A 23,993-nucleotide genomic window follows, 5' to 3' on the forward strand; every position below is an offset into this window, starting at 1 on the left:
TGCCTAAATCCCTGCCCTTTATCCCTGTAGCTAAGGGCCGCCCCCGGACTAGTCCATTCTCGTGCCGAGAGGTTCGATACTGGAATGACCCGACCCTTGAGAGCTGTTACAAAGTATTCATTTAAATTCAGATAAGGAAATGACATTGCATTTCGCTCCGGTATCAATCTTAACGAGTGCAGTTTTGTTATTAACAATCAGGGTGACTTTGGGGTTGAGTTGCTTGTAAGTGGAAGGGAGGAGGGAGTGAATGACTGAAATGTTATCTTGGCTTTCAGAGAGGAAGGCGGGAGATGGCGCAACCAGCTCTTGCTACTCGTTATTACTAGTTTCCTGTTTTAACAGGTGCACATTTGTCCTTGGGACGGATTGAGTAGAATGAGAATAGCAACATTTTGCGAAGTGGACAAATTTCTTACAGTAGTGGCAAATTTTCCCAGAAGCAGCGCAGAATTCCCGACCTGGAGCGTGAGAACTGTTACAATTAGGGCACCGAGCAGTAGACCTTTGTTGATGCCCGGGAGGGGAAGGCTTTGAAGGCTTGCTATGACAGAAGGTATCGGCAAGATTAACATTATACTGGGAATGTTGCCCAGAGGTTACAGCCCTTGTGTGAGAAGCCGTTATCTCAGGGATCCGACAGGCGAGTTCGGCTTGATTTAGAGTCAGTTCAGTGTTTCGAAGCAATTCATCTCGCACCTTGTCACTGAGTAAACCTCCAACGAGTTTGTCGCGGATCAGCTCATCACATAATTCTCCAAAGCGACAGCACGCGGCCATGTGTTTCAAGTTACTCAAAAAACATTCAATGGGTTCGTCCTGTTGCTGGAAACGAGCAAAAAACTTGGTGCATTATCGTTTATTTATTTGATCACTTACAGATGTGAATATTCTCATTAAATATTACATTTGACATTCCTAATCACATCAGCCTTTCAAAACATTAATTATTTTGTTCATTTGTATTTACAGTTCTGAACTTTTCCTTTCTCATTTCTGGATATTCAGAAGTGTATTTGTGTATCTCGTAAATTTCTTACTTGATGAAATCTTTATTCTCCATTTGAATATTGAGAATGTATTAAATAAACTGAGATTTTTATAAAAAAAACTGCAATAATCATTTTAATGATGTATTTCGGAAACAACTGACAATCTAAAAAACCTCTAACCATTGTATATTTAACTTCCAATTTTAGCTGTGGGCTAAAAGGCTGAAAGACTTGGATAGAGTGGATATGGAGAGGAGATTTCCACTACTGGGAGAGTCTAGGGCCAGAGTTCGTGGCCTCAGAATGGAAGGACGTTCCTTTAGGAAGGAGATGAATTTCTTTGACAGTGGGTGGTGAATCTGTGGAATTGCCATAGAAGGCTGTGGAAGCCTTGTCAATGGATATTTTTGAGGCATAGATAGGTAGATTCTTAATTTGTGTGGGTTTCAGAGGTTCTGGGGAGAAGGCAGGAGAATGGGGTTGATTGATCAGCCATGATTGAATGGCGGAGTAGACTTGATAGGCTGAATGGCCTAATTTTGCGTCTTTCACATGAATTTATGAACATTGTTATCGAGATGCTCAAGTGACACCTTTAATTGTTTCTAGGGTGAAAGAGGCCCAGCCGGTCCAAATGGAACTCGAGGGATTGAAGGATGTATTGGTTTCAGAGGCCACAAGGTAAGAATCTACCCCTTATTAAATATAAGTATATCTTAACATCGCAGTTTTCTACATGTGGTCTGATGAATGAAACTTTGTTTTTCAGGGAATCTCAGGATATCCTGGAGAAAAGGTAAATATGAAATGTCTGCTCGAAATTAAAAGTTAGTTATTCATCAAGAAAAACCTACCTGTGTCCCTTTTAAAAGCAGCGTTCTAAAAGATTGTCTTTGTAACAGGGTATGAGTGGAATCGATGGCATCAATGGAATTTCCGGAGAACAGGTAATAATTTCCCAAATTAGATTTACGCTCAAAGATCATTTCTCGATTTATTATAAGTATTCATAGAATATTCTGTTCCTATAGGGAGACTATGGAGTTGCTGGATCATCTGGTGAAAATGGTGCACAAGGAAATCCGGTACTGTCATGTTCTAATATTCAGAAATCATGCTTCCCTGTCAACATGCTGCACATCATCAGAAAGTCTTTGGTTCCCATGAAATGTAATCTATATTTAGCACTTACAGAGCACTCTTGGTATGAAAAAAACAATTTGTTAGCAGGTGGAATTGGGCAGAAACATAATTTGTACCAGCTTTTCACAGCCAAAATTGTTACTTTGTAAATCTGTTCAGAGATTTAAATTCAATTAAGTTTCATTGGTTTTTGGCACAGTAATATATTTCATTTTACATAATAAATACATAATAATAGTAAAATTGTGGCTATAGGGATCAGGGGGTGTGGAGAGAAGGCAGGTACAGGATACTGAGTTGGATGATCAGCCATGATCATATTGAATCTGAGGAAGGACATTCCTGACATAGAGGGAGTACAGAGAAGGTTCACCAGACTGATTCCTGGGATGTCAGGAGTTTCATATGAAGAAAGACTGGATAGACTCGGCTTGTACTCGCTAGAATTTAGAAGATTGAGGGGGGATCTTATAGAAACTTACAAAATTCTAAAGGGGTTGGACAGGCTAGATGCAGGAAGATTGTTCCCGACGTTGGGGAAGTCCAGAACAAGGGGCCACAGTTTAAGGATAAAGGGGAAATCTTTTAGGACTGAGATGAGAAAAAAAAAATTCACACAGAGAGTGGTGAATCTCTGGAATTCTCTGTCACAGAATGTAGTTGAGGCCAGTTCATTGGCTATATTTAAGAGGGGAGTTAGATGTGGCCCTTGTGGCTAAAGGGATCAGGGGGTATGGAGAGAAGGCAGGTATGGGATACTGAGTTGGATGATCAGCCATGATCATATTGAATGGCGGTGCAGGTTCGAAGGGCCGAATGGCCTACTCCTGCACCTATTTTCTATGTTTCTATAAGTAATATATAACTAATGTATATTCAATTTTGGTACAATTCCTGCTTCTTCTCTTTCAAGATTAAAGAGTGTATGGCAAAAGATCACAGTTTAGTTTATTATAGAGATGTAGCAGGGAAGTGAGTCCTTTATATTTAAGCGAGTCAGCTTTGACTCTGACATCGGGGGGGGGGGGGGGGAGAGGGGGGGGGGGGGAGATTATAGAGATTTGGCCTACAGCAATGGAAGGATGGGTCCTTATGTTGTGTCTTGGGGTCTATCCCACCAAGCCATTTCGTTGACCTCAAGGGGTCCAAATGACAATCTCTTGTAATCTTGTAATCTTTATCCCACCAAGCCAGTGCTGACCAGCGATCTCCACACACTAACATACACACACTAGCGACAATTTACAATTTTACCAAGCCAATTAACCTACAAACCTTTATGTCTTTGGATTGTGGGAGGAAACCAGAGATCCCGGAGGTAACAGGGAGAACGTACCATGTACACTGTACAACGTACACTGACAATGCCAATTAAAATTGAATCTGAATCTGTACAAACTCCATACAGACAGCACTGTAGTCAGGTCTCTGCCACTGTAAGGCATTTATCAAGCAAAACTATCAGTATATACCATTTAGTAAAACAATTCTCATCATATAAATATTACAAAATAATGCTTACCCTAGTATAATTTGCAATGTCTAAAAGCACAATTTACTAAAGAACTGTAAATTAAGGAAAGTTTTGCCACTTAAATGGGGAGGTCTCATTGAGTTTTGTAAATGATTCCAATCTGACCTTCTAAGGCTTAGGCATTTGAACAATCACCTAATCCACCTTAAAGAAATCAGTGCAACACACTTAAATTAAAATGCATTTGCTTGGTACAAATTCAGTTTTGATGTCTATGAAAGATTTAAACCATTTGTTTAAAATTGCACTTTTGTTTGTTAACATCATTGTTCATAAACAATATAAATTCCTTGTTAGTCCTTGCTGTCTCCTCCCCTTCCTCAAAGATTCCCATAAACCTCCTTTTTTTAAAAACCCCCGTCACTTTCTGAAGAAGGGTTTCGGCCTGAACGTCATATTTCCTTCGCTCCACAACCCGCTATAAATCCCTTGTTTTGTGTACCTGGGAATGCAACTGGTGTTGGGGAAAGTGTAGTTCACAGCATTGAACTCACTGAATCTTTTCGGTTTGGTTCTAGAAAGTTAGTGGCAAGCAGAGTTGATTTGCCACTGACCACAAGATCCCAGTTTACATCTAATCACGAAAGGACATCGGAAAAAGTGTAATTGGCTATATTTAACACCAATAATAATCCAAGGCAGCCAGTGTAGCTCAATATCTGGATCTAAATTTTTGAAAAGGAAATTGCAAAAAGGGACAAATGTTTGTTACTATTTTAAATTAAAAAGCAAATGATGATTCCAGTTGTCGGGAGAATGCAAAAAGATTGTCAAAAAATAAATATGTTTCTATTTAAATTTCCAGCTTGGAATCAGGCATTGGCAGAAACAATGAGAAAGTAATCCCACCTCATTTGTACAGAAGTGGGCTATTTCTAAACCATTTTAAAGCTTACAAATGACTCATAATGGGAGTTCAGCTCATTTGCAGAACCTATTCTTGGTCACATCTGGTCTATGTAACAAAAATGTCCACAATCACTGCTGATACATTGCCACATTGCCCTAAATGTTAGACATGTGCTACTTGAAAACTGGAGAAATGCAGGTGAAAATGTCCAGATCTATTTTACTCATTTTGTGTTTTTAGGAAGAACATCAAAAAATTACCTTGTGAGAGTTACGCTAATGAGAATACGTATGACGTGTAGAATTTTTAAGTCTTAAACTGAAAACACAAACATTTCTCTCCAATTCTTGGGAATGTTGATTTAATCAAGAAGCAGAAAATATTAAAGACTAAATTAAGTACAAACAAGGTTCAATGCTTCAATTGTACTTTATTGTCACATGTACCGAGGTACAGTGAAATTCTCTTTTTGCATACAGTTCAGTAAAAGTATATATACATAAGCTTTGTTCAGTACAAGTGTATAGGGTATACAAGTATACATGTGTACACAGAGACAGTATACATGAGTTGCCAGGTTTTGGTGCCATTTTTCATGAATCAAGTCCCAATTGTTACGAAAGTAGAGTTCTTAACTTGGCCTTTATGACTTGTAAGGCAATTTGTGTCCTCCACTGCTCCACTGTTCTGTGCTGTTGCAGGCCGCGTCCGATCTGTGTGCTCAGTTGGTTGTAGCGGTGTCCGATCCAGTCGAGTCCCAGGGAACCTTGCAGCAACAATGATGCATTTTTTAATACTCCAGCATGAAATAAGATGGTTTTGTTACCACAATCACATTATAAACTTGACTTGACTTGACTTGACTTGACATTATTCCTCATTGCGTACAATGAAACTCCAGCCTCTAAAACAATTCTGAACCTGAAAGGATTTTCTCCAAGGAATTCACTGACCTTCATAATACATCCACCACTTTTTGCCAATGATGGTTTAACAAAGAAGCATGAACATTTACATAGGAAATAATGGTTACTATATATTTTTTTAATAGATCATCAAGTTCTAGAACATAGAACATAGAACAGTACAGCACAGGATCAGACCCTTCAGCCCACCATGTTTGTGCTGAACTGATCACCTCTGCATGTACACGATCCACATCCCCCTATTCCCTGCACTTCCATGTGCCTATATTTTAGATAGACCTCTACAATAATGCAGTCAGGCTGTTATTTTGATAAGTTTGTTCAATTTAACCTATGATTAAATTATATGTGATTGCCTGCAACAAAAATACTTCTGACGTCCTCTGATATTTAATTAATTGTTCTTGACTTGTAGGGTAAGAAAGGTGAAAAAGGAGACCATGGTGAAGTTGGAAAAGAAGGCTTACCTGGAGACCACGTAAGTAAAACCACACCTTCCATCTCTCGATGAGATGTTTATTCATTTAATACTTTGGTGTCTGGTGATCTGAGAGGGTCGATATAATGTTAATGTTTCCTCTGGCGTGAGATGTCTAGAACCTGAAGTCACATTGCTAAAATAAGGGGTCAGACATTCAGTATTGATTTGAGAAGAAATGTCTTCAACCAGAAAAGTATGAATCTTTGGGATTCTTGTATGCAAAAGGGCTTCGGGTAGGCAGAAGTTGAACTTTTTCCATATGAGGGAACTGATGGATAAAGATTAGTGCAAGATGCCACTGATTTAAAAGATCTGTCATAATTTCATTGAATGGAGGAGGAGGCAAGAAAAACTTGTTTAGTTTAGTTTAGAGATACAGCACAGAAACAGGCCCTTCGGCCCACTGAGTCTGCACCGACCAGTGATTAATACTCACATTAGCAACAATTTTTACATTTACCAAGCCAATTAACCTACAAACCTGTACGCCTTTGGGGTGGGACGAAACCAAAGGTCCAGGAGATAACCCACGCAGTCACGGGGGGGGGGGGGGGTACAAATTCCGTATACACAGCACCCGTAGTGGGGATCGAACCCGGGTCTCTGGCACTTTAAGCGCTGTAAGGCAGCAACTCTAACACTGCGTCACCATGCCGTTCTTTGTATTTCTATTTCTTATGCTCAGGGAATAATTTATGCAAGTGTGATATAACAATACATTCCCAAATTTAATGTTCAGCAATATGTAACTAAATTTGATGGAAAATGTTGGCAACAAATTTAAAATAGAAAAATGTTTCAGTCTTGGGTTCAAGTTGGGTCTGCATTACAGATTACATGCAAAGCAGAAACTTGGCTCCCATCCATTGAAGTTATATTGTTTTAATATTCTTTGGAGATTACTAGAAATATTGGAATGGTATTAACATTGTGACAATCTGCAACATAAACACAAAAATCAAATCAAAGCTGCAGGAACACCCACATAAAATAAACAGTTTGTTGGATAGCCTGAGCTTTATAGGTTTCTGTGGACAGAGGGGGAAACAAGAGTCACAAAGTCAAACAGAAACAGGCCCTTTAGTCCAACTAGTCCATACTGACCAGGGTGCCCCAAATAAGCTATTCGTATTTGCTCACATTTGGCCCATATTCCTCTAAACCTTTCTTATCCATGTACCTGTCCAGGTTTCCGTAATGGCTAATATGGCAAGGGAATGGGAGCCAATGCAGGGCCGTAAAATGAGGGGTCAGAAGCAAAAGGTAGAAGGCAGAGACAAGTAAAAATGGAAGGCAGAGAGATCAGTGGCAAAAATCAAAATGTGCCTTGATTGAGAGGCATTAGATTGGATGCTGTAGAATCTGTATGGGTAAAACTGCCAAATTTCTAAGGGCATAAAACTGACTTGTTGGAGTTGTGTACAGACCCAACAAACAGCAGTAGTCATGTTGGGGATAGCATCAAACAGGAAATTAGGAATGTGGGTAGCAAAGGTACAACAGTTATCATGGGTGACTTTAATCTCTATATAGATTGGGCCAACCAGATTAGTAACAACATTGTGGAGGAGGATTTCATGGTATGTGTACAGGATGGTTTTCTAAGCCAATATGTAGAGGAACCGACGAGAGGGCAGGCCACGCTAGACAGGGTATTGTGCAATCTCCTTCTTCTTGTGAATGAAACATAAACCAAAGGAATAGTTAGATCTCAGATTCAGATTCAGATTCAGATTCAATTTTAATTGTCATTGTCAGTGTACAGTACAGAGACAACGAAATGCATTTAGCATCTCCTTGGAAGAGCGACATAGCAAATGATTTGAATAAATAATAATAAGTGTCCAGGGGGGGGTGGTGATTGGCAGTCACCAAGGTACGTTTTTGAGTAGAGTGACAGCCGCAGGGAAGAAGCTGTTCCTCGACCTGCTGGTTCGGCAACGGAGAGACCTGTAGCGCCTCCCGGATGGTAGGAGGGTAAACAGTCCATGGTTGGGGTGAGAGCAGTCCTTGGCGATGCTGAGCGCCCTCCGCAGACAGCGCTTGCTTTGGACAGACTCAATGGAGGGGAGCGAGGAACCGGTGATGCGTTGGGCAATTTTCACCACCCTCTGCAATGCCTTCCAGTCAGGGACAGAGCAGTTACCATACCATACTGTGATGCAGTTGGTAAGGATGCTCTCGATGGTGCAGCGGTAGAAGTTCACCAGGATCTGAGGAGACAGACTTTCTTCAGTCTCCTCAGGAAGAAGAGACGCTGGTGAGCCTTCTTGATCAGAGTTGAGGTATTGTGGGTCCAAGAGAGGGCATCGGAGATGTTGACTCCCAGGAACCTGAAGCTAGAAACACGTTCCACCTCCGTCCAAGCTGGATGTTGAGCAGCCAGGATGTTGTGAGGAAGGATTAGTTAGCAATTTTGTTGTGCAAAGCCCCTTGGGCAACAGTGACCATAACATGGTAGAATTCTGCATTAAGATGGAGAGTGACACGGTTCGTTCAGAGACAAGGGTCCTGAACTTAAAGAAAGGTAACTTTGGTGGAATGAGAGGAGAATTGGCAAGGATAGACTGGCAAATGATACTTAAAGGGTTGACGGTGGATGTGCAATGGCAAAGATTTTTAAGGTCGCATGGATGAACTGCGACAATTGTTCATCCCTGCCTGGCGTGAAAATAAAATGGGGAAGGCGGCAAAACCGTGGCTAACAAGGGAAATTAGGGATAGTGTTAAATCCAAGGGAGAGGCATATAAATTGGCCAGAGGAAGCAGCAAAACGAGGACTGAGAGAAAATTTAGAATTCAACAATTCAACAGAGGAGGACAAAGGGATTAATTAAGAGGGGGGGAAAATAGAGCTTGCAGGGAATATAAAACTGACTGTAAAAGCTTCTATAGATATGTGAAGAGGAAAAGATTAGTGAAGGCAAATGTAGGTCTCTTACAGTCATAAACAGGTGAATTTATAATGGGAAACAAGGAAATGGCAGACCAGTACTTTGGTTCTGTCTTCACGAAGGAAGACACAAACAATCTCCCACAAATACTAGGGACCGAGGATCTGATGGGAGGGTGAAACTGAAGGGAATCCACATTAGTCAGGAAATGGTGTTAGGTAGGTAAACTGTTGGAACTGAAGGCAGATAAATCCCCAGGGCCTGATGGTTTGCATCCCAGAATACTCAAGGAGGTGGCCCTAGAAATCATGGATGCATTGGTGCATTTTCCAATGTTCTCTCAACTCTGGATCAGTTCCTGTGGACTGGAGGGTAGCTAATGTAACTCCACTTTTTAAGAAAGGAGGGAGATAGAAAACAGGGAATTAAAGACCAGTTAACCTGACATCAGTGGTGGGGAAGATGCTTGAGTGGATTATTAAAGATGTTTTGGAAAACGGTGACAAGATCAGTCAAAGTCAACATGGATTTATGAAGGGGAAATCATGCTTGGCTAACCTTCTGGAATTTTTTGAGGATGTTACAAGTAGAATGGATAAGGGAGAGCCAGTGGATGTGGTGGATCTGGACTATCACAAAGCCTTTGACAAGGTCCATACAAGAGATCAATGTGCAAAATTAGAGCACATGGTATTGGGGGTAGGGTATTGACATGGATAGAGAACTGGTTGGCAGACCGGAAGCAAAGAGTAAGAGTTAACGGGTCCTTTTCAGAATGGCAGGCAGGGACTAATGGAGTACCACAAGGCTCGGAGCTGGGACCCCAGTTATTTACATTATATATTAACAATTTAGACAAAGTAATTAAATGTAACATCTCCAAGTTTTTGCGGATCACACAAAGCTGGGTGGCAGTGTGAGCTGCGAGGAGGATGTTATGAGGCTGCAGGGTGAGCTGGATAGGTTGTGTGAGTAGGCAGATGCAGTATAATGTGGATAAATGCATGAGGGTTTGAGTATAGGAGCAAGGTGGTCCTGCTGCAGTTGCACAGGCCCCTGGTGAGGCCACACCTTGAGTATTAGTCTCCTAATTGGAGAAAGGACATTCTTACTGTTGAGGGAGTGCAGTACTGAATTTGATAGATCAGCCATGATCATTGAATGGCTTGAAGGGCTGAAAGGCCACTACTGCACCTATTTTGTATGCTTCTAAATGTTGTTATTATACCTTCCTCAACTACTTCCTCTGGAAGGTTGTTCCATATACCCATGTGTGGAAAAAGTCATCCCTCGGGATTTTACTAAATCTTATTCCCCCATCTTAAACCTATGCCCTCAAGTTCTTGACTCACCTATCCTGGGAAAAAGACCCTGTACATTCACCCTATCTATTCCCCATTATTTTATACACCTTTAATAGAACAACACTCAGCCTTCAGCCTACAGGTCTACAAGGACAAGGACGAACAGACTAAAAAACAGTTTTTACCCCACTGCTATAAAAGCACTAAATGTAGCCGCCATGGAACGCAGGGGCGATACAGACTAAGGGACTGTGGTACACTGTGAAATCAACAGAAGGATGGAGGGTTGGGTGTTTATGCGTGCTATTTTCATGATATTTATTTTAGTTGTTTATCTTTTAATATTTTATCTTGTATGTATCGTTAGCTTTTAGAAATGTTTGAATGGTGCACTGACTGGCTGACATTTTTAAATTTCGTTGTACATGGTTCATGTTACAATGACAATAAAGAAACTATTCTATTCTATTCTGTTCCTAGCCTGTCCAAAGTCTCCCTGTAGCCCAGGCTCTCAAGTCCCAGCAATATCTTTGCAAGTCCTCTCTGGCCTTTTCATTTTAATGCCATCTCTCTTATAGCAGGGTGACCAAACATGAACTCAATACTTCAAGTGGAGCCTCACCAACATCTTGTACAATTGTAACATAACGTCCCAATTTATAGTCTCAACTCCCTGACTGAATGGTGTATTTGTACTTCTAGATCCCTCTGCTCCATAACGCACACCAGGTGCACAACCATTCGCTGTGAAGATCCTACAAGAGTCAAGAGTGTTTTGTTGCCAAATGTCGCAGAGAGCACAATTAAATTCTAATGGGCCTCTCCCACTTACGCAACTTTTTCAGCGACTGCCGGCCTCCTTCATAGGTCATTGTGGGTCGCCAACATTTTTCAACAAGTTTGGCTTCAGAGGGTAACTAGGACAGCACAGAAGATCATTGGCTGCCCTCTCCCCTCCCTGATGGATATTTACACCTCCCGCTGCCTTAGCAGGGCAAAGAATATCATCAAAGACAGCTCCCATCCTGCGTTTGGACCGTTCGACCTGCTGCCCTCTGGAAGGCGCTATAGGTGCATCAAATCCAGGACAAATAGACTCAGGGATAGTTGTTTTCCGAAAATCATAACTACTCTTAATTCGCACATGCACTGACTTCACAGCCCAACACCCGGACTTCCATCTATTATATCTACGTACTGAAATTTGGAACTGTATTGTGTATTGTAACTGTAATTTTTAACATTTTTTAAAAACATTTTTAATATTTAATATAATCTTTAAACATCTGCCTAAGAATACTACCTATTCATCCTTCACCATTTTGCCTTTATAGATGTGTATATAGCGCCGCAGAATTGTGCACCTATCCCCCCCCTCTCTCCCTTTTGTTTTTGTTTTCTGTTTCTTGTTTTTTTGTACTAAATTATATGTATGCACTGAGTACGAGCTGCTTTTAATCTCATTGTACATGTATAGTGACAATAAATGGCATATCTATATCTATTAAAACGTAATCCTAGAATTGGAGAGCAGGAGGAATTGCAGAGGGAGAGAAGCGAGAGAGGATGTTGCAGAACTCTCACTATTATTGTGTTGTGTGCAGAATTAATCCGTGAATTCCTATTGTTTCATAGAAAATGCATGTTTCAGAGTTGAATGCTATTGAAAACCATGTTCCTTGCTTTGGTGAATTAATGGGTTTTATTTCATTTTCTTAGGGTGAATTCGGCAATAACAGTAACATTCGAGGTTTAAAAGGTCATAAAGGTGACATGGGATTTGCGGTAAGTTGTGTTCATGTTTAGTTGTGTCTATATTTGTTTACTAATTATCGCATGCTGTAAAAAAAAAAGGTCGTATATCCGATTGCCATTGTTAATCTGTAAATGAACCAGCTGCAAGGTGCGAACATCTGGAAAATGCAAATACAGGACATCTGAAGGTGAAAATAAAAATAGGGAATGCTGGAAGCTGTCAGAGGAAAATGAGAGAAACTGTGGAAATAAATGTACGTCATGTTTCAGGCACAGGACCCTTTGTCAGAACTGGGAAAGAGGGAAAATCAAATTAATTTTCACAAGCAGAAAAGATGAGGGAAGAATGGGTTAAAAACTATGAGTATTTCTTATAGGGTGGGACCATATGGTTTACTACATGCACGTACAAGCCAATTATGGTTCTTTCTCTGATGGGGACTCCCCAGAGATGGCCAGTTACTGTTACTCCATCATTAGCTCCATCATCTGATAGCGATTTTCAAATTGATGCTGAATCTGCATGTTAATGATGCTGTAGGTTACAGAAGTTACAGAGATAGGTTGAATAAGTTAGGTCTTTATTCTCTGGAGCGCAGAAGGTTAAGGGGGGACTTGATAGAGGTCTTTAAAATGATGAGAGGGATAAACAGAGTTGACGTGGATAAGCTTTTCCCTTTGAGAATAGGGAAGATTCAAACGAGAGAACATGACTTCAGAATTAAGGGACAGAAGTTTAGGGGTAATATGAGGGGGAACTTCTTTACTGAGAGAGTGGTAGCGGTGTGGAATGAGCTTCCAGTGGAAGTGGTGGAGGCAGGTTCGTTGGTATCATTTAAAAATAAATTGGATAGGCATATGGATGAGAAGGGAATGGAGGGTTATGGTATGAGTGCAGGCAGGTGGGACTAAGGGGAAAAAAAGTTGTTCGGCACGGACTTGTAGGGCCGAGATGGCCTGTTTCCGTGCTGTAATTGTTATATGGTTATATGGTTGTATGATAGATCTACATGAAAATATCCATGTTAATTATTAGCACAAGTACTCTTTAAATGATAATTAGCATTAGTCGAGAATGCAAACAACCCAAAATGCATGTGTTATTCTTCCTGGTTTTGGAAGGGTTTTTTTTAACTTAAATTAAAAATATTAAGTAATAAAAAAAATGTTTTTTATGACTTTTCCTTCACTGGTCATTTAAATCAATCTTGAAGTAATGGACATATATAGCATTGAAACAGGCCCTTCGGCCCAATTCGTTCATGCTGTCCAAAATGCCCCTTCAAAGCTAAAGCAATCTGTCTGCCTTTGATCCATATTACTCTAAACCTCTCTTAACCATGGTGTAGCTGGCAACATGACATTTAAATGTTAATAAAAAGACACAAAGTGTTGGACTAAGTCAGCGTCTATGGGGAACATGGATATGGGATGTAGGCAAGGGTCCCATCCTATCACCTGTCCATGTGCTCCACAATATTCTGTTCTCCTAACCAGTCAGAATCAGAATCACACTTTATTCGCCAAGTATGTTTTGCAACATACAAGAAATTTAATTGGCCAGGTCAGTCAGATAATTAAAAATAACAGATCACTTCAAAAACACATTTTAACATGAACATTCATCACAGTGACTCCGACACATTCCTCACTGTGATGGAAGGCAAAATAATATTTACTCAGAGAGTGGTAGCGGTGTGGAATGAGCTTCCAGTGGAAGTGGTGGAGGCAGGTTCATTGGTATCATTTAAAAATAAATTGGATAGGCATATGGATGAGAAGGGAATGGAGGGTTATGGTATGAGTGCAGGCAGGTGGGACTAAGGGGAAAATATTTTAGTTTGGCACGGACTTGTAGGGCCGAGATGGCCTGTTTCCGTGCTGTAATTGTTATATGGTTATATGGTTATAATTCCACAGATGTAATTTTTGTGTAATTGTTACAAATCTATTCATCAAGATTTCAACTAGCTTGCAATTTTTATTTTACAATGGATCTGCAGTAGCAAACTGAACTAACAGTAAACTTTTTTTTAACAGGGTGATCCAGGAGGGGATGGCAATCGAGGAAAAGGCGGTAGGGCAGGACGTCCTGTAAGAAAGTTTCTTTGTTTTTAATCAGAATGATTGCAATTGAATACAATTCTTTGCTCCAAACATAACCCCATCATTGCGGTTGAAGTTTTTCAGCTACTTAACATTACTCGTGGATGCAGGGGAGGGGATGGTTTAGTAGAACGCAGGGTTGCCAGTGAAAAGGAAATGTAACTATTTGCAGTTTGTGCAATATCAATTCCCCCCATTACACATCAATAAAAAATGATACATGTGGCAGAGATGTGTTGTGCCACTGAAGATATGCTGCCTGCAGTCACAATTATTTATCTCATAAATTGAGGTAATGTCAACCAGCTAATCTTTGGTGGCTTATTGTGATGTGGAAAATGAATAGGAAGTAGTTATGGATGTAAGTATCATAGAATTGTAGCTCAGACTAAGGTCATTTGGCCCAATTGGTTCATGCCAGATTCTTGTGGCATCCCATTTCCTCTGGTCTTTCACCGTAACATGTAGATAGTTTTCCTTCAAATGTCAATCCCATTCCCTAATTTTGCCTGCAACACTATTAGAGGTGTTCCAGGTTATATCTACTCTCTTGTCTTTCTTATCACCGTGTCTCCTGATGGTCATTTGGGCAGTGGGCAGGTGCTATAGACCTGCACGGGAAGGTAGACGCTCCCGCCCCCACGAGTCTCGGGCAGATTGGGTTCGTCAGCCTGGGAAGGCAGTCCATCTAGGAGAGGGAAAGCTCTGATTTAAAACCTCCACTGCCTTGTGGCCATATCCAGTCATGGAAAAGGCTCCTGGAGTAAACCTCAAGAAAATCCGGAGTCGGAGCCCCTAAGGCAGTTCGTCGTTGTCTACAACCTCGCTCTGGCAGCTCCTGCGAAGGCGCTGGTGCCAAACTGTAACGGCCCTGCTGTTCCTTTGGATCGATCAGCGACGTGGAGAGGGGGGACGTGCTGCATGGGGCAACAGCCTGTCCTCCATATGACATCGCCCAGGCTTGCATCTGACCACACATCATCTGCAAACTAGGATGCATCACCCATGGTCAGTCATGACCGAGGGGGGCCTACTACTGATGGTCATAAAGTCATAAGGAATAGTAGTAGAATTAGGCCATTCGGCCCATATAATCTACTCCGCCAATCAATCGTGCTGATCTATCTCCCTCCTAACCCCATTATCCTGCCTTCTCCCCATAACATCTATCTATCTATATTACTAAAATTCTGTTCTTGACCGGTTTTGGCGATCTGTGCTGCAATTTCTAAGAGAACGCCGCCACCTACGGCCGTCATTTTTGGCAACCTTGCTCAGAGCCCCCCTCCGCCACATGTGTGCCGAGGATTTTTCCCGTTGATTAAAAATGACAGAGATATTAATGTTTTTACAAAATTCCCCATTCTCTCTGCTGCCCCCGCTGGAGGCAGGGGGGAGGGACTATAAAACCAGGAAGTGGTGTGCCACACAGTCTCTTCAAGATGGAGGAAGGCAGATGGTCATGTTTCTCTGAGCTGTGAATAACATTGAACACATGTCAACTCAAATGTAAGTGACCTTAGTGGTTCTGCAATGCTTGCAGAATCTGTCTATTGGTTCTAAAATGTTTGAAAAAAAAGTGTCTATTGGTTCTAAAGCTGGCAAAAAAATGTCTATTGGTTCTAAAGCTTGCAAAAAATGCCTATTGGTTCTAAAGCTTGCAAAAAGTGTCTCTATTGGTTCTAAAGCTTGCAAAAAATGTCTCTATTGGTTCTAAAGCTTGCAAAAAAAGTGTATTGGTTCTAAAGCTTGCAAAAAAAAGTCTATTGGTTCTAAAGCTTGCAAAAAAAGTGTCTATTGGTTCTAAAGCTTGCAAAAAAAGTGTCTATTGGTTCTAAAGATTGCAAAAAAAAGTGTCTATTGATTCTAAAGCTGGCAAAAAAAATCTATTTGGTTCTAAAGCTTGCAAAAAAATGTCTATTGGTTCTAAAGCTTGCAAAAATATGTCTATTGGTTCTAAAGCTTGCAAAATATGTCTATTGGTTCCAAAGCTTGCAAAAATGTTTATTGGTTCTAAAGCTTGCAAAAAAATGTCTATTGGTTCTAAAGCTGGCAAAAAAAATGTCTATTGGTTCTAAAGCTTGCAAAAAAATGTCTATTGGTTCTAAAGCCTAAAGCTGGCAAAAAAATGTCTATTGGTTCTAAAGCTGGCAAAAAAAGTATATTGGTTCTAAAGCTTGCAAAAAAAAAGTCTATTGGTTCTAAAGCTTGCAAAAAATGTCTATTGGTTCTAAAACTTGCAAAAAAATGTCTATTGATTCTAAAGCTTGCAAAAAATGTCTATTGGTTCTAAAGCTTGTCAAACGTGTCTCAATTGGTTCTAAAGCTTGCAAAAAAAACGACTATTGGTTCTAAAGCTTGGGTGTGGCTTGAAGTTGAAAGGCACTACTTACTGAAGATGGTGGCTTGGGTGCAATGGCTTGAAGTTGAAAGCACTACTTACTGCAAATGGTGGCTTGGTTGCTTTGGCTTGAAGTTGAAAGGCACTACTTACTGCAAATGGTGGCATGAAGTTGAAAGGCACTATTACTGCAAATGGTGGCTTGGGTACTTTGGCTTGAAGTTGAAAGCATTACTTACTGCAAATGGTGGCTTGGTTGCTTTGGCTTGAAGTTGAAAGACACCACTTACTGCAAATGATGGCTTGGGTGTGGCTTGGGTGTGGCTTGAAGTTGAAATACACCGCTTACTGCAAATGGTGGCTTGGGAGCTTTGAAGTTGAAAGGCACTACTTACTGCAAATGATGGCTTGGTTGTGGCTTGGGTGTGGCTTGAAGTTGAAAGACACCACTTACTGCAAATGGTGGCATGAAGTTGAAAGGCACTACTTACTGCAAATGGTGGCTTGGGTGCTTTGGCTTGAAGTTGAAAGCACTACTTACTGCAAATGGTGGCTTGGGAGCTTTGGTTTGAAGTTGAAAGGCACTACTTACTGCAAATGGTGGCTTGGTTGCTTTGGCTTGAAGTTGAAAGGCACTACTCACTGCAAATGGTTGCTTGGGTGTGGCTTGAAGTTGAAAGACACCACTTACTGCAAATGGTGGCATGAAGTTGAAAGCACTACTTACTGCAAAGGGTGACTTGGGAGCTTTGGCTTGAAGTTGAAAGGCACTATTACTGCAAATGGTGGCTTGGTTGCTTTGGCTTGAAATTGAAAGGCACTACTTCCTGCAGATGGTGGCTTGAAGTTGAAAGGCACTACTTACTGCAAATGGTGGCTTGGTTGCTTTGGCTTGAAATTGAAAGGCACTACTTCCTGCAGATGGTGGCTTGAAGTTGAAAGGCACTACTTACTGCAAATGGTGGCTTGGATGCAATGGCTTGAAGTTAAAAGGCACTATTTACTGCTAATTGTGGCATGAAGTTGAAAGGCACTACTTACTGCAAATGGTGGCTTGAAGTTGAAAGGTACTACTTACTGCAAATGGTGGCTTGGGTGCATTGGCTGGAAGTTGAAAGGCACTATTTACTGCTAATGGTAGCATGAAGTTGAAAAGCACTACATACTGCAAATGGTGGCTTGGCTGCTTTGACTTGAAGTTGAAAAGCACCTCTTACTGCTAATGGTGGCTTGGGTGTGGTTTGAAGTTGAAAGCCACTACTTACTGCAAATGGTGGCGTGGGTGCATTGGCATGAAGTTGAAAGGCACTACTTACTGCAAATGGTGGCGTGGGTGCTTTGGCTTGAAGTTAAAAGGTACTACTGCAAATGCACTTACTTCCTGTTTGCACTGTACATTGATTTTAGATAAAACGCTACCCCCCAAAGAGTTGGCATCACCAGAAATCTACCCAATACTGCAGGGCAGTTGACAGAAGGGTGGAACACAACGAACATTCTGAATTTAGAAACATGGTGCACAATCGATGGAGAAGAATATACCGCTAGTGTGAAAGATGGGTCACAAGTAAAAGGGCTCTGACATAATGCAAACTGAAATAATCCTAAGTGATAGGAGCAGAATCAGGCCATTTAGCCTATCAAGTATACTCTGCCATTCAATCATGGCTCATCTATCTCTCCCTCCTAACCCCATTCTCCTGCCTTCTGCCCATAGCCTCTGACACCTGTACTAATCAAGAATCTACATACCTATGTCTGGAAGGGCAGAATGGCCTACTCCTGCACCTATTGTCTATTCCCTAAAAAAATATCCATTGAAATATCTTTAAATAATGGTTGTATCCTAGTTAGAATAATGCTATTATTGCTGAGCACTGCACCTCAGAGCGAATGTTCAAATATTGAGAAAGTGCAGAAAAGATTTACAAAAATGGCAATAGGGACTTTTTAAGGGGAAACTGGAGAAAATAGCATTCTTCTCCTTAAAGCAGATGCTATATGGTGTATCGAGTTGTGAACAGGAATAACTATCCTTAAGGATGATAATCTCTCAATTAACATTTTATCTGCCAGACAAAGCTGTTGCAAGCTGATCCAGAAGTGGTAACTTGGGACCCATGTTCCTGAAATGAATGGGTGGACCTGGATTGCTGATCTGGATCGTACATGATGTTCTGGCATTCTTGTTTTGTTTCCTGTTGTTGTTTCCTTGCAGCAACCCATGGCCTCCTATGAAATTGTGTCCAATTTGCACTTCATCATACTTGCCTAGGCAGTGTTCTTGACATGAGCTTTTCGTGTATCAGACTTCCTTATGACATTGAAGGAGGCCATTTGGCATATTAAGATGTTGCATTCAATTCCCTTGTCCAAATCATTAATATATCATTAATATATATTGTAAATAGCTGGGGTCCCAGCACTGAGCCTTGCGGCACCCTGCCATTCTGAAAAGGACACGTTTACTCCTGTCACTGCCTGCCATTGTGAAAAGGACCCGTTTACTCCTACTCTTTGCTTCCTGTCTGCCAGCCAGTTCTCTATCCACATCAATACTGAACCCCCGATACCGTGTGCTTTAAGTTTGTATACTAATCTCTTATGTGGGACCTTGTCGAAAATCTTCTGAAAGTCCAGTTATAACACATCCACTGATTCTCCCTTATCCACTCTACTAGTTACATCCTCGAAAAATTCTATAAGATTCGTCAGACATGATTTACCTTTCATAAATCCATGCTGACTTTGTCCAATGATTTCACCACTTTCCAAATGTGCTGCTATCCCATCTTTAATAACTGACTCTAGAAGTTTCCCCACTACTGATGTTAGACTAACTGGTCTGTAATTCCCCGTTTTTTCTCTCCCTCCCTTTTTAAAAAGTGGGGTTACATTAGCTACCCTCCAATCCTCAGGAACTACTCCAGAATCTAAAGAGGTTTGAAAAATTATCACTAATGCATCCAGTATATCTGGGGCTACTTCCTTATGTACTCTGGGATGCAGCCTATCTGGCCCTGGGGATTTATCGGCCTTTAATCCATTCAATTTACCTAACACCACTTCCGGGCCAACCTGGATTTCACTCACGCAAGAGATGCAACACTTGTCCCTTTACCTCCCCCCTCGACTCCGTTCAAGGACCCAAGCAATCGTTCCAGGTGCGACAGAGGTTTACCTGCATCTCTTCCAACCTCATCTATTGCGTCCGCTGCTCTAGATGTCAGCAGATCTATATCGGTGAGACCAAGCGGAGGTTGGGCGATCGTTTCGCCGAACACCTCCGCTCGGTCCGCAATAACCAAGCTGACCTCCCGGTGGCTCAGCACTTCAACTCCCCCTCCCACTCCGTCTCCGACCTCTCTGTCCTGGGTCTCCTCCATGGGCACAGCGAGCAGCACCGGAAATTGGAGGAACAGCACCTCATATTCCGTTTGGGGAGTCTGCACCCCGGGGGCATGAACATCGAATTCTCCCAATTTTGTTAGTCCTTGCTGTCTCCTCCCCTTCCTCAGCCCCCCTGCTGTCTCCTCCCATCCCCCAGCATTCGGGCTCCTCCTCCTTTTCCCTTTCTTGTCCCCACCCACCCCCGCCCCCGATCAGTCTGAAGAAGGGTTTCGGCCCGAAACGTTGCCTATTTCCTTCGCTCCATAGATGCTGCTGCACCCGCTGAGTTTCTCCAGCTTTTTTGTGTAACCCTGGATTTCACTCAGTTCCTCCATCTCATTTGACCCACGGTCCCCTGCTATTTCCGGCCGATTATTTATGTCTTCCTTATGACATTGAAGGAGACAATTCAGCATATTGAGATTGTGCCAACTTGTGAGAACATCATTCAGTTGCTTGATAACTGCTATATAGATATTCAGAACCACAGGTATCTTCCTGCCAGGAACATTTAGCTTTAACCCTATCTTGTTCTCTTGCATAAAGAACAAGTTAGCATTGTTCTTCCAAACCTTTCCAGGCCTCTCTCTCTTGGATTGGATTCTTCAATTGTCTTATTGCAAATTTCTGTCAGTCAGTAGCAAAACTCCTCAATAGTTTGAAGACTGTTGCTTTGATTGCAATCTATCCCCTTAAGAGCCGCGTACAAGCTTGTACACCCATCTCACATGCTGAGAATTGTGAAAAATTGCAGTACACTTATAACAAAGGCCAAGCAAAAACCAATTTAAGAGAAGCATTGCAGAGGGAAGGTTAGCAAAACTGCTCTGTAAACTGCACAGCTAAAACCTTGACATATATGCGACATTTGCAAACAGTGAAAGGGTGAACCACAATGTTGTTTGATTCCAAGTAATGCAAGGAGTAATTCCCATGTGCTTATGCTTTATAACTTTATAATTATACATCTGCAAATTTTAGAGATTTTGTTTTTGGAGAAGCAGAATAAAAAGCAGGCCCTTCGGTCCACCGAATCCACGCTGACCATCGATCACCCGTTCACTCTAGTTCAATGTTATCCCGCTTTCTCATCGAATCCCTACACACTACGGGCAAAAAAAACAGAGGCCAATTAACCTATAAACCCGCACGTTTTTGCAATGTGGGAGGAAACCGGAGCACCTGGAGGAAAGCCACGCAGTTGCAAAGAGAATGTGTAAGTTCCACACAGACAGACACAGACACTGATGCCTAGATTCACCAAAACTCCCTGGTGCTGTGAGGCAGCAGCACTACCAGCTGTGCACTATAAATGCTACCGTAGGTTCTTCTAACCTGTCACTATCCACTCCTTTTCAACCATATTCTGTGGTCTAACACCAGGCTCTACCAATACCCATTTCCTATACAAGGATTTATTTGCTTTTTCATGCCCTCAAAAGGTGAATCTGAGTGGAATACTAAACATTAATATAAAACTCGTTATCATTAAGTGTCTTCTTCTTGTGTATGGCGTGCACAGCCTAAAGTTGTTGGACAACTTGTTCTATTTGATCTTATTTGATTGTGCACAATAGGTTGATTGCATTCGTCAAAACAGGGCAGACCACGTGAAGGTTGCAATCTCCCACCCCCATCACTGAGTGTGATGGACTTACATTCAGATTCGGATTCAGATTCAATTTTAATTGTCATTGTCAGTGTACAGTACAGAGACAACGAAATGCATTTAGCATCTCCCTGGAAGAGCGACATAACAAATGATTTGAATAAATAATAATAAGTGTCCAGGGGGTGTGGTGATTGGCAGTCACCGAGGTACATTGTTGAGTAGAGTGACAGCCGCTGGGAAGAAGCTGTTCCTGGACCTGCTGGTTCGGCAACGGAGAGACCTGTAGCGCCTCCCGGATGGTAGGAGGGTAAACAGTCCATGGTTGGGGTGAGAGCAGTCCTTGGCGATGCTGAGCGCCCTCCGCAGACAACGCTTGCTTTGGACAGACTCAATGGAGGGGAGCGAGGAACCGGTGATGCATTGGGCAATTTTCACCACCCTCTGCGATGCCTTCCGGTCGGAGACAGAGCAGTTGCCATACCATACTGTGATACAGTTGGTAAGGATGCTCTCGATGGTGCAGCGGTAGAAGTTAACCAGGATCTGAGGAGACAGATGGACCTTCTTCAGTCTCCTCAGGAAGAAGAGATGCTGGTGAGCCTTCTTGATCAGAGTTGAGGTATTGTGGGTCCAAGAGAGGTCATCGGAGATGTTGACTCCCAGGAACCTGAAGCTAGAAACACGTTCCACCTCCGTCCCGTTAATGTGGATGGGGGTGTGCGTGCCGCCTCTGGACTTCCTGAAGTCTACAATGATCTCCTTGGTCTTCTTGGAGTTAAGGGCCAGGTTGTTGTCAGCGCACCATGCTGCTAAGTGCTGGACCTCCTCCCTGTAGGCCAGCTCATCGTTGTTGCTGATGAGGCCAATCACCGTTGTATCATCTGCATACTTAATGATGGTGTTAGTACCATGTACAGGTGTGCAGTCATAGGTGAAGAGGGAGTAGAGGAGGGGGCTCAGCACACAGCCCTGTGGAACGCCGGTGTTCAGGGTGAGGGTTGACGAGGTGTGCTTGTCTAACCTCACAGACTGGGGTTAGCAGAAAATTTGTCCAAAAATATTATTGCCAGCAACCCATGGTTTAGATTTATCAAGTGATTTAATTTCAACGTGTAATACTTTGTTTGTTTTAGGGTCTCCCTGGTCACAGAGGTCCACCTGGGAAAGATGTGAGTTTGAGAAATGTTTTATTCATTCTATTTATTATCACGGCATTGTATTGTAGAAGTCAAGAATCAAGAGTGCTTTATTGTCATGTATCCCAGATAGAACAATTACATTCTTACTTGCAGCAACACAACATGTACAATCATATACCGGTAAGTATTTAATCAGTCCATAAGCATACAATATTTATGTGGGATTTTTATGCAACAAGTGTAGTTCTGGTTGCCCGATCATAGGAAACATATAGAGGCTTTGGACAGGGTACAAAGGAGATTGCTGACTTGATTAGAGGGTTTCAGCTACAGGATAAGGTTGGAAAGACGGGTTTTCTCTGCAAATATATAAAATTATGCAAGGCATATATGGGGTAGACAGCCAGCGTGGAAATGTCCAACTATAAGGTGGGAGGGGGAAAGTTTAATGGAGATGAGCAGGGCAGGTTTGTCTTGAGGTGGCCTGGAACGCATTGCCAGGGGTGGTGGTGGAGGCAGATACATTAGTGGCATTTAAGAAGCTTTTTAGGAAATGCAGGGAATACAGGGATATGGATCATATACAGGCAGGTTAAATCAATTTAACTTGACATCATGTTCGGCACAAACATTGTGGGCTGAGCATGAGGTCAAGAACATAGAACAGTACTAGATGCAGGAAAAATGTTCCCAATGTTGGGCGAGTCCAGAACCAGGGGCCACAGTCTTAGAATAAAGGGGAGGTCATTTATGACTGAGGTGAGAAAAAAACATTTTCACCCAGAGAGTGGTGAATTTATGGAATTCCCTGCCACAGACGGCAGTGGAGGCCAAGTCACTGGATGGGTTTAAGAGAGAGTTGGATAGAGCTCTGGGGGCTAGTGGAGTCAAGGGATGCGGGGAGAAGGCAGGCATGGGTTATGATAGGGGATGATCAGCCATGATCGCAATGAATGGCTGTGCTGGCTCGAAGGGCCGAATGGCCTCCTCCTGCACCTATTTTCTATGTCTATGTTTCTAAGTACAGCACAGTTCATATGCTGTGCTGTTCTAAGTTCTAAGTCAGATGGGTAACAGTCAGCTTTTCCAATCCAATACGTTCCTATCTCCTGATGTAATCGACAAAACTAATGGGAGTGTTCCTGCAAAGAAAATATGATCGAAATATGAAATTCTAATCCACACACACATGCTTTTTATATCTACTTTGTCAATCTTGTCTCATTACTCAGCTGCTACATCTGTGCCTGATATAATTATGGCAATGCTTACTCAACGAGCTAGCTGCCGCTCTGTTTAAATTGGACCTGTTTGTAACTAAGCATGTTCATTTTTCTTTTGATAGACTAAAGTTGGCAAAGCCAGCAGTCAATATCTAAATATAATTGCTTCCTTAATCTGACGAGCCTAATTCAGAAGGGGGTTAATGTCAACAATTTAAATCTGGATTCAGAAAGAGGATCGGTCTCCATCCATAGGATATTTGGGAAGCAGATGTGTAGTTTTTCCAACAAACCTATATCAAG

At 41.9% G+C, this 23,993-nt stretch overlaps 1 protein-coding gene across 1 annotated transcript in view; it reads left to right on the plus strand.

Moving 5' to 3' along the window:
• LOC129706616 (collagen alpha-3(VI) chain-like) overlaps positions 1 to 23,993 on the plus strand; it is a 132,531-nt gene that overhangs the window by 54,736 nt on the left and 53,802 nt on the right. The window contains exons 10-17 of the mRNA XM_055650971.1: positions 1,602 to 1,673; positions 1,762 to 1,788; positions 1,895 to 1,939; positions 2,024 to 2,077; positions 5,861 to 5,923; positions 11,844 to 11,909; positions 13,920 to 13,973; positions 22,462 to 22,497. Coding sequence (XP_055506946.1) covers positions 1,602 to 1,673; positions 1,762 to 1,788; positions 1,895 to 1,939; positions 2,024 to 2,077; positions 5,861 to 5,923; positions 11,844 to 11,909; positions 13,920 to 13,973; positions 22,462 to 22,497 — 417 coding nt within the window. The remainder of the gene's footprint in view (positions 1 to 1,601; positions 1,674 to 1,761; positions 1,789 to 1,894; positions 1,940 to 2,023; positions 2,078 to 5,860; positions 5,924 to 11,843; positions 11,910 to 13,919; positions 13,974 to 22,461; positions 22,498 to 23,993) is intronic.

The sequence above is a fragment of the Leucoraja erinacea genome, chromosome 2 (genome assembly GCF_028641065.1).
Source record: "Leucoraja erinacea ecotype New England chromosome 2, Leri_hhj_1, whole genome shotgun sequence".
Taxonomy (NCBI): Eukaryota; Metazoa; Chordata; class Chondrichthyes; order Rajiformes; family Rajidae; genus Leucoraja; species Leucoraja erinaceus.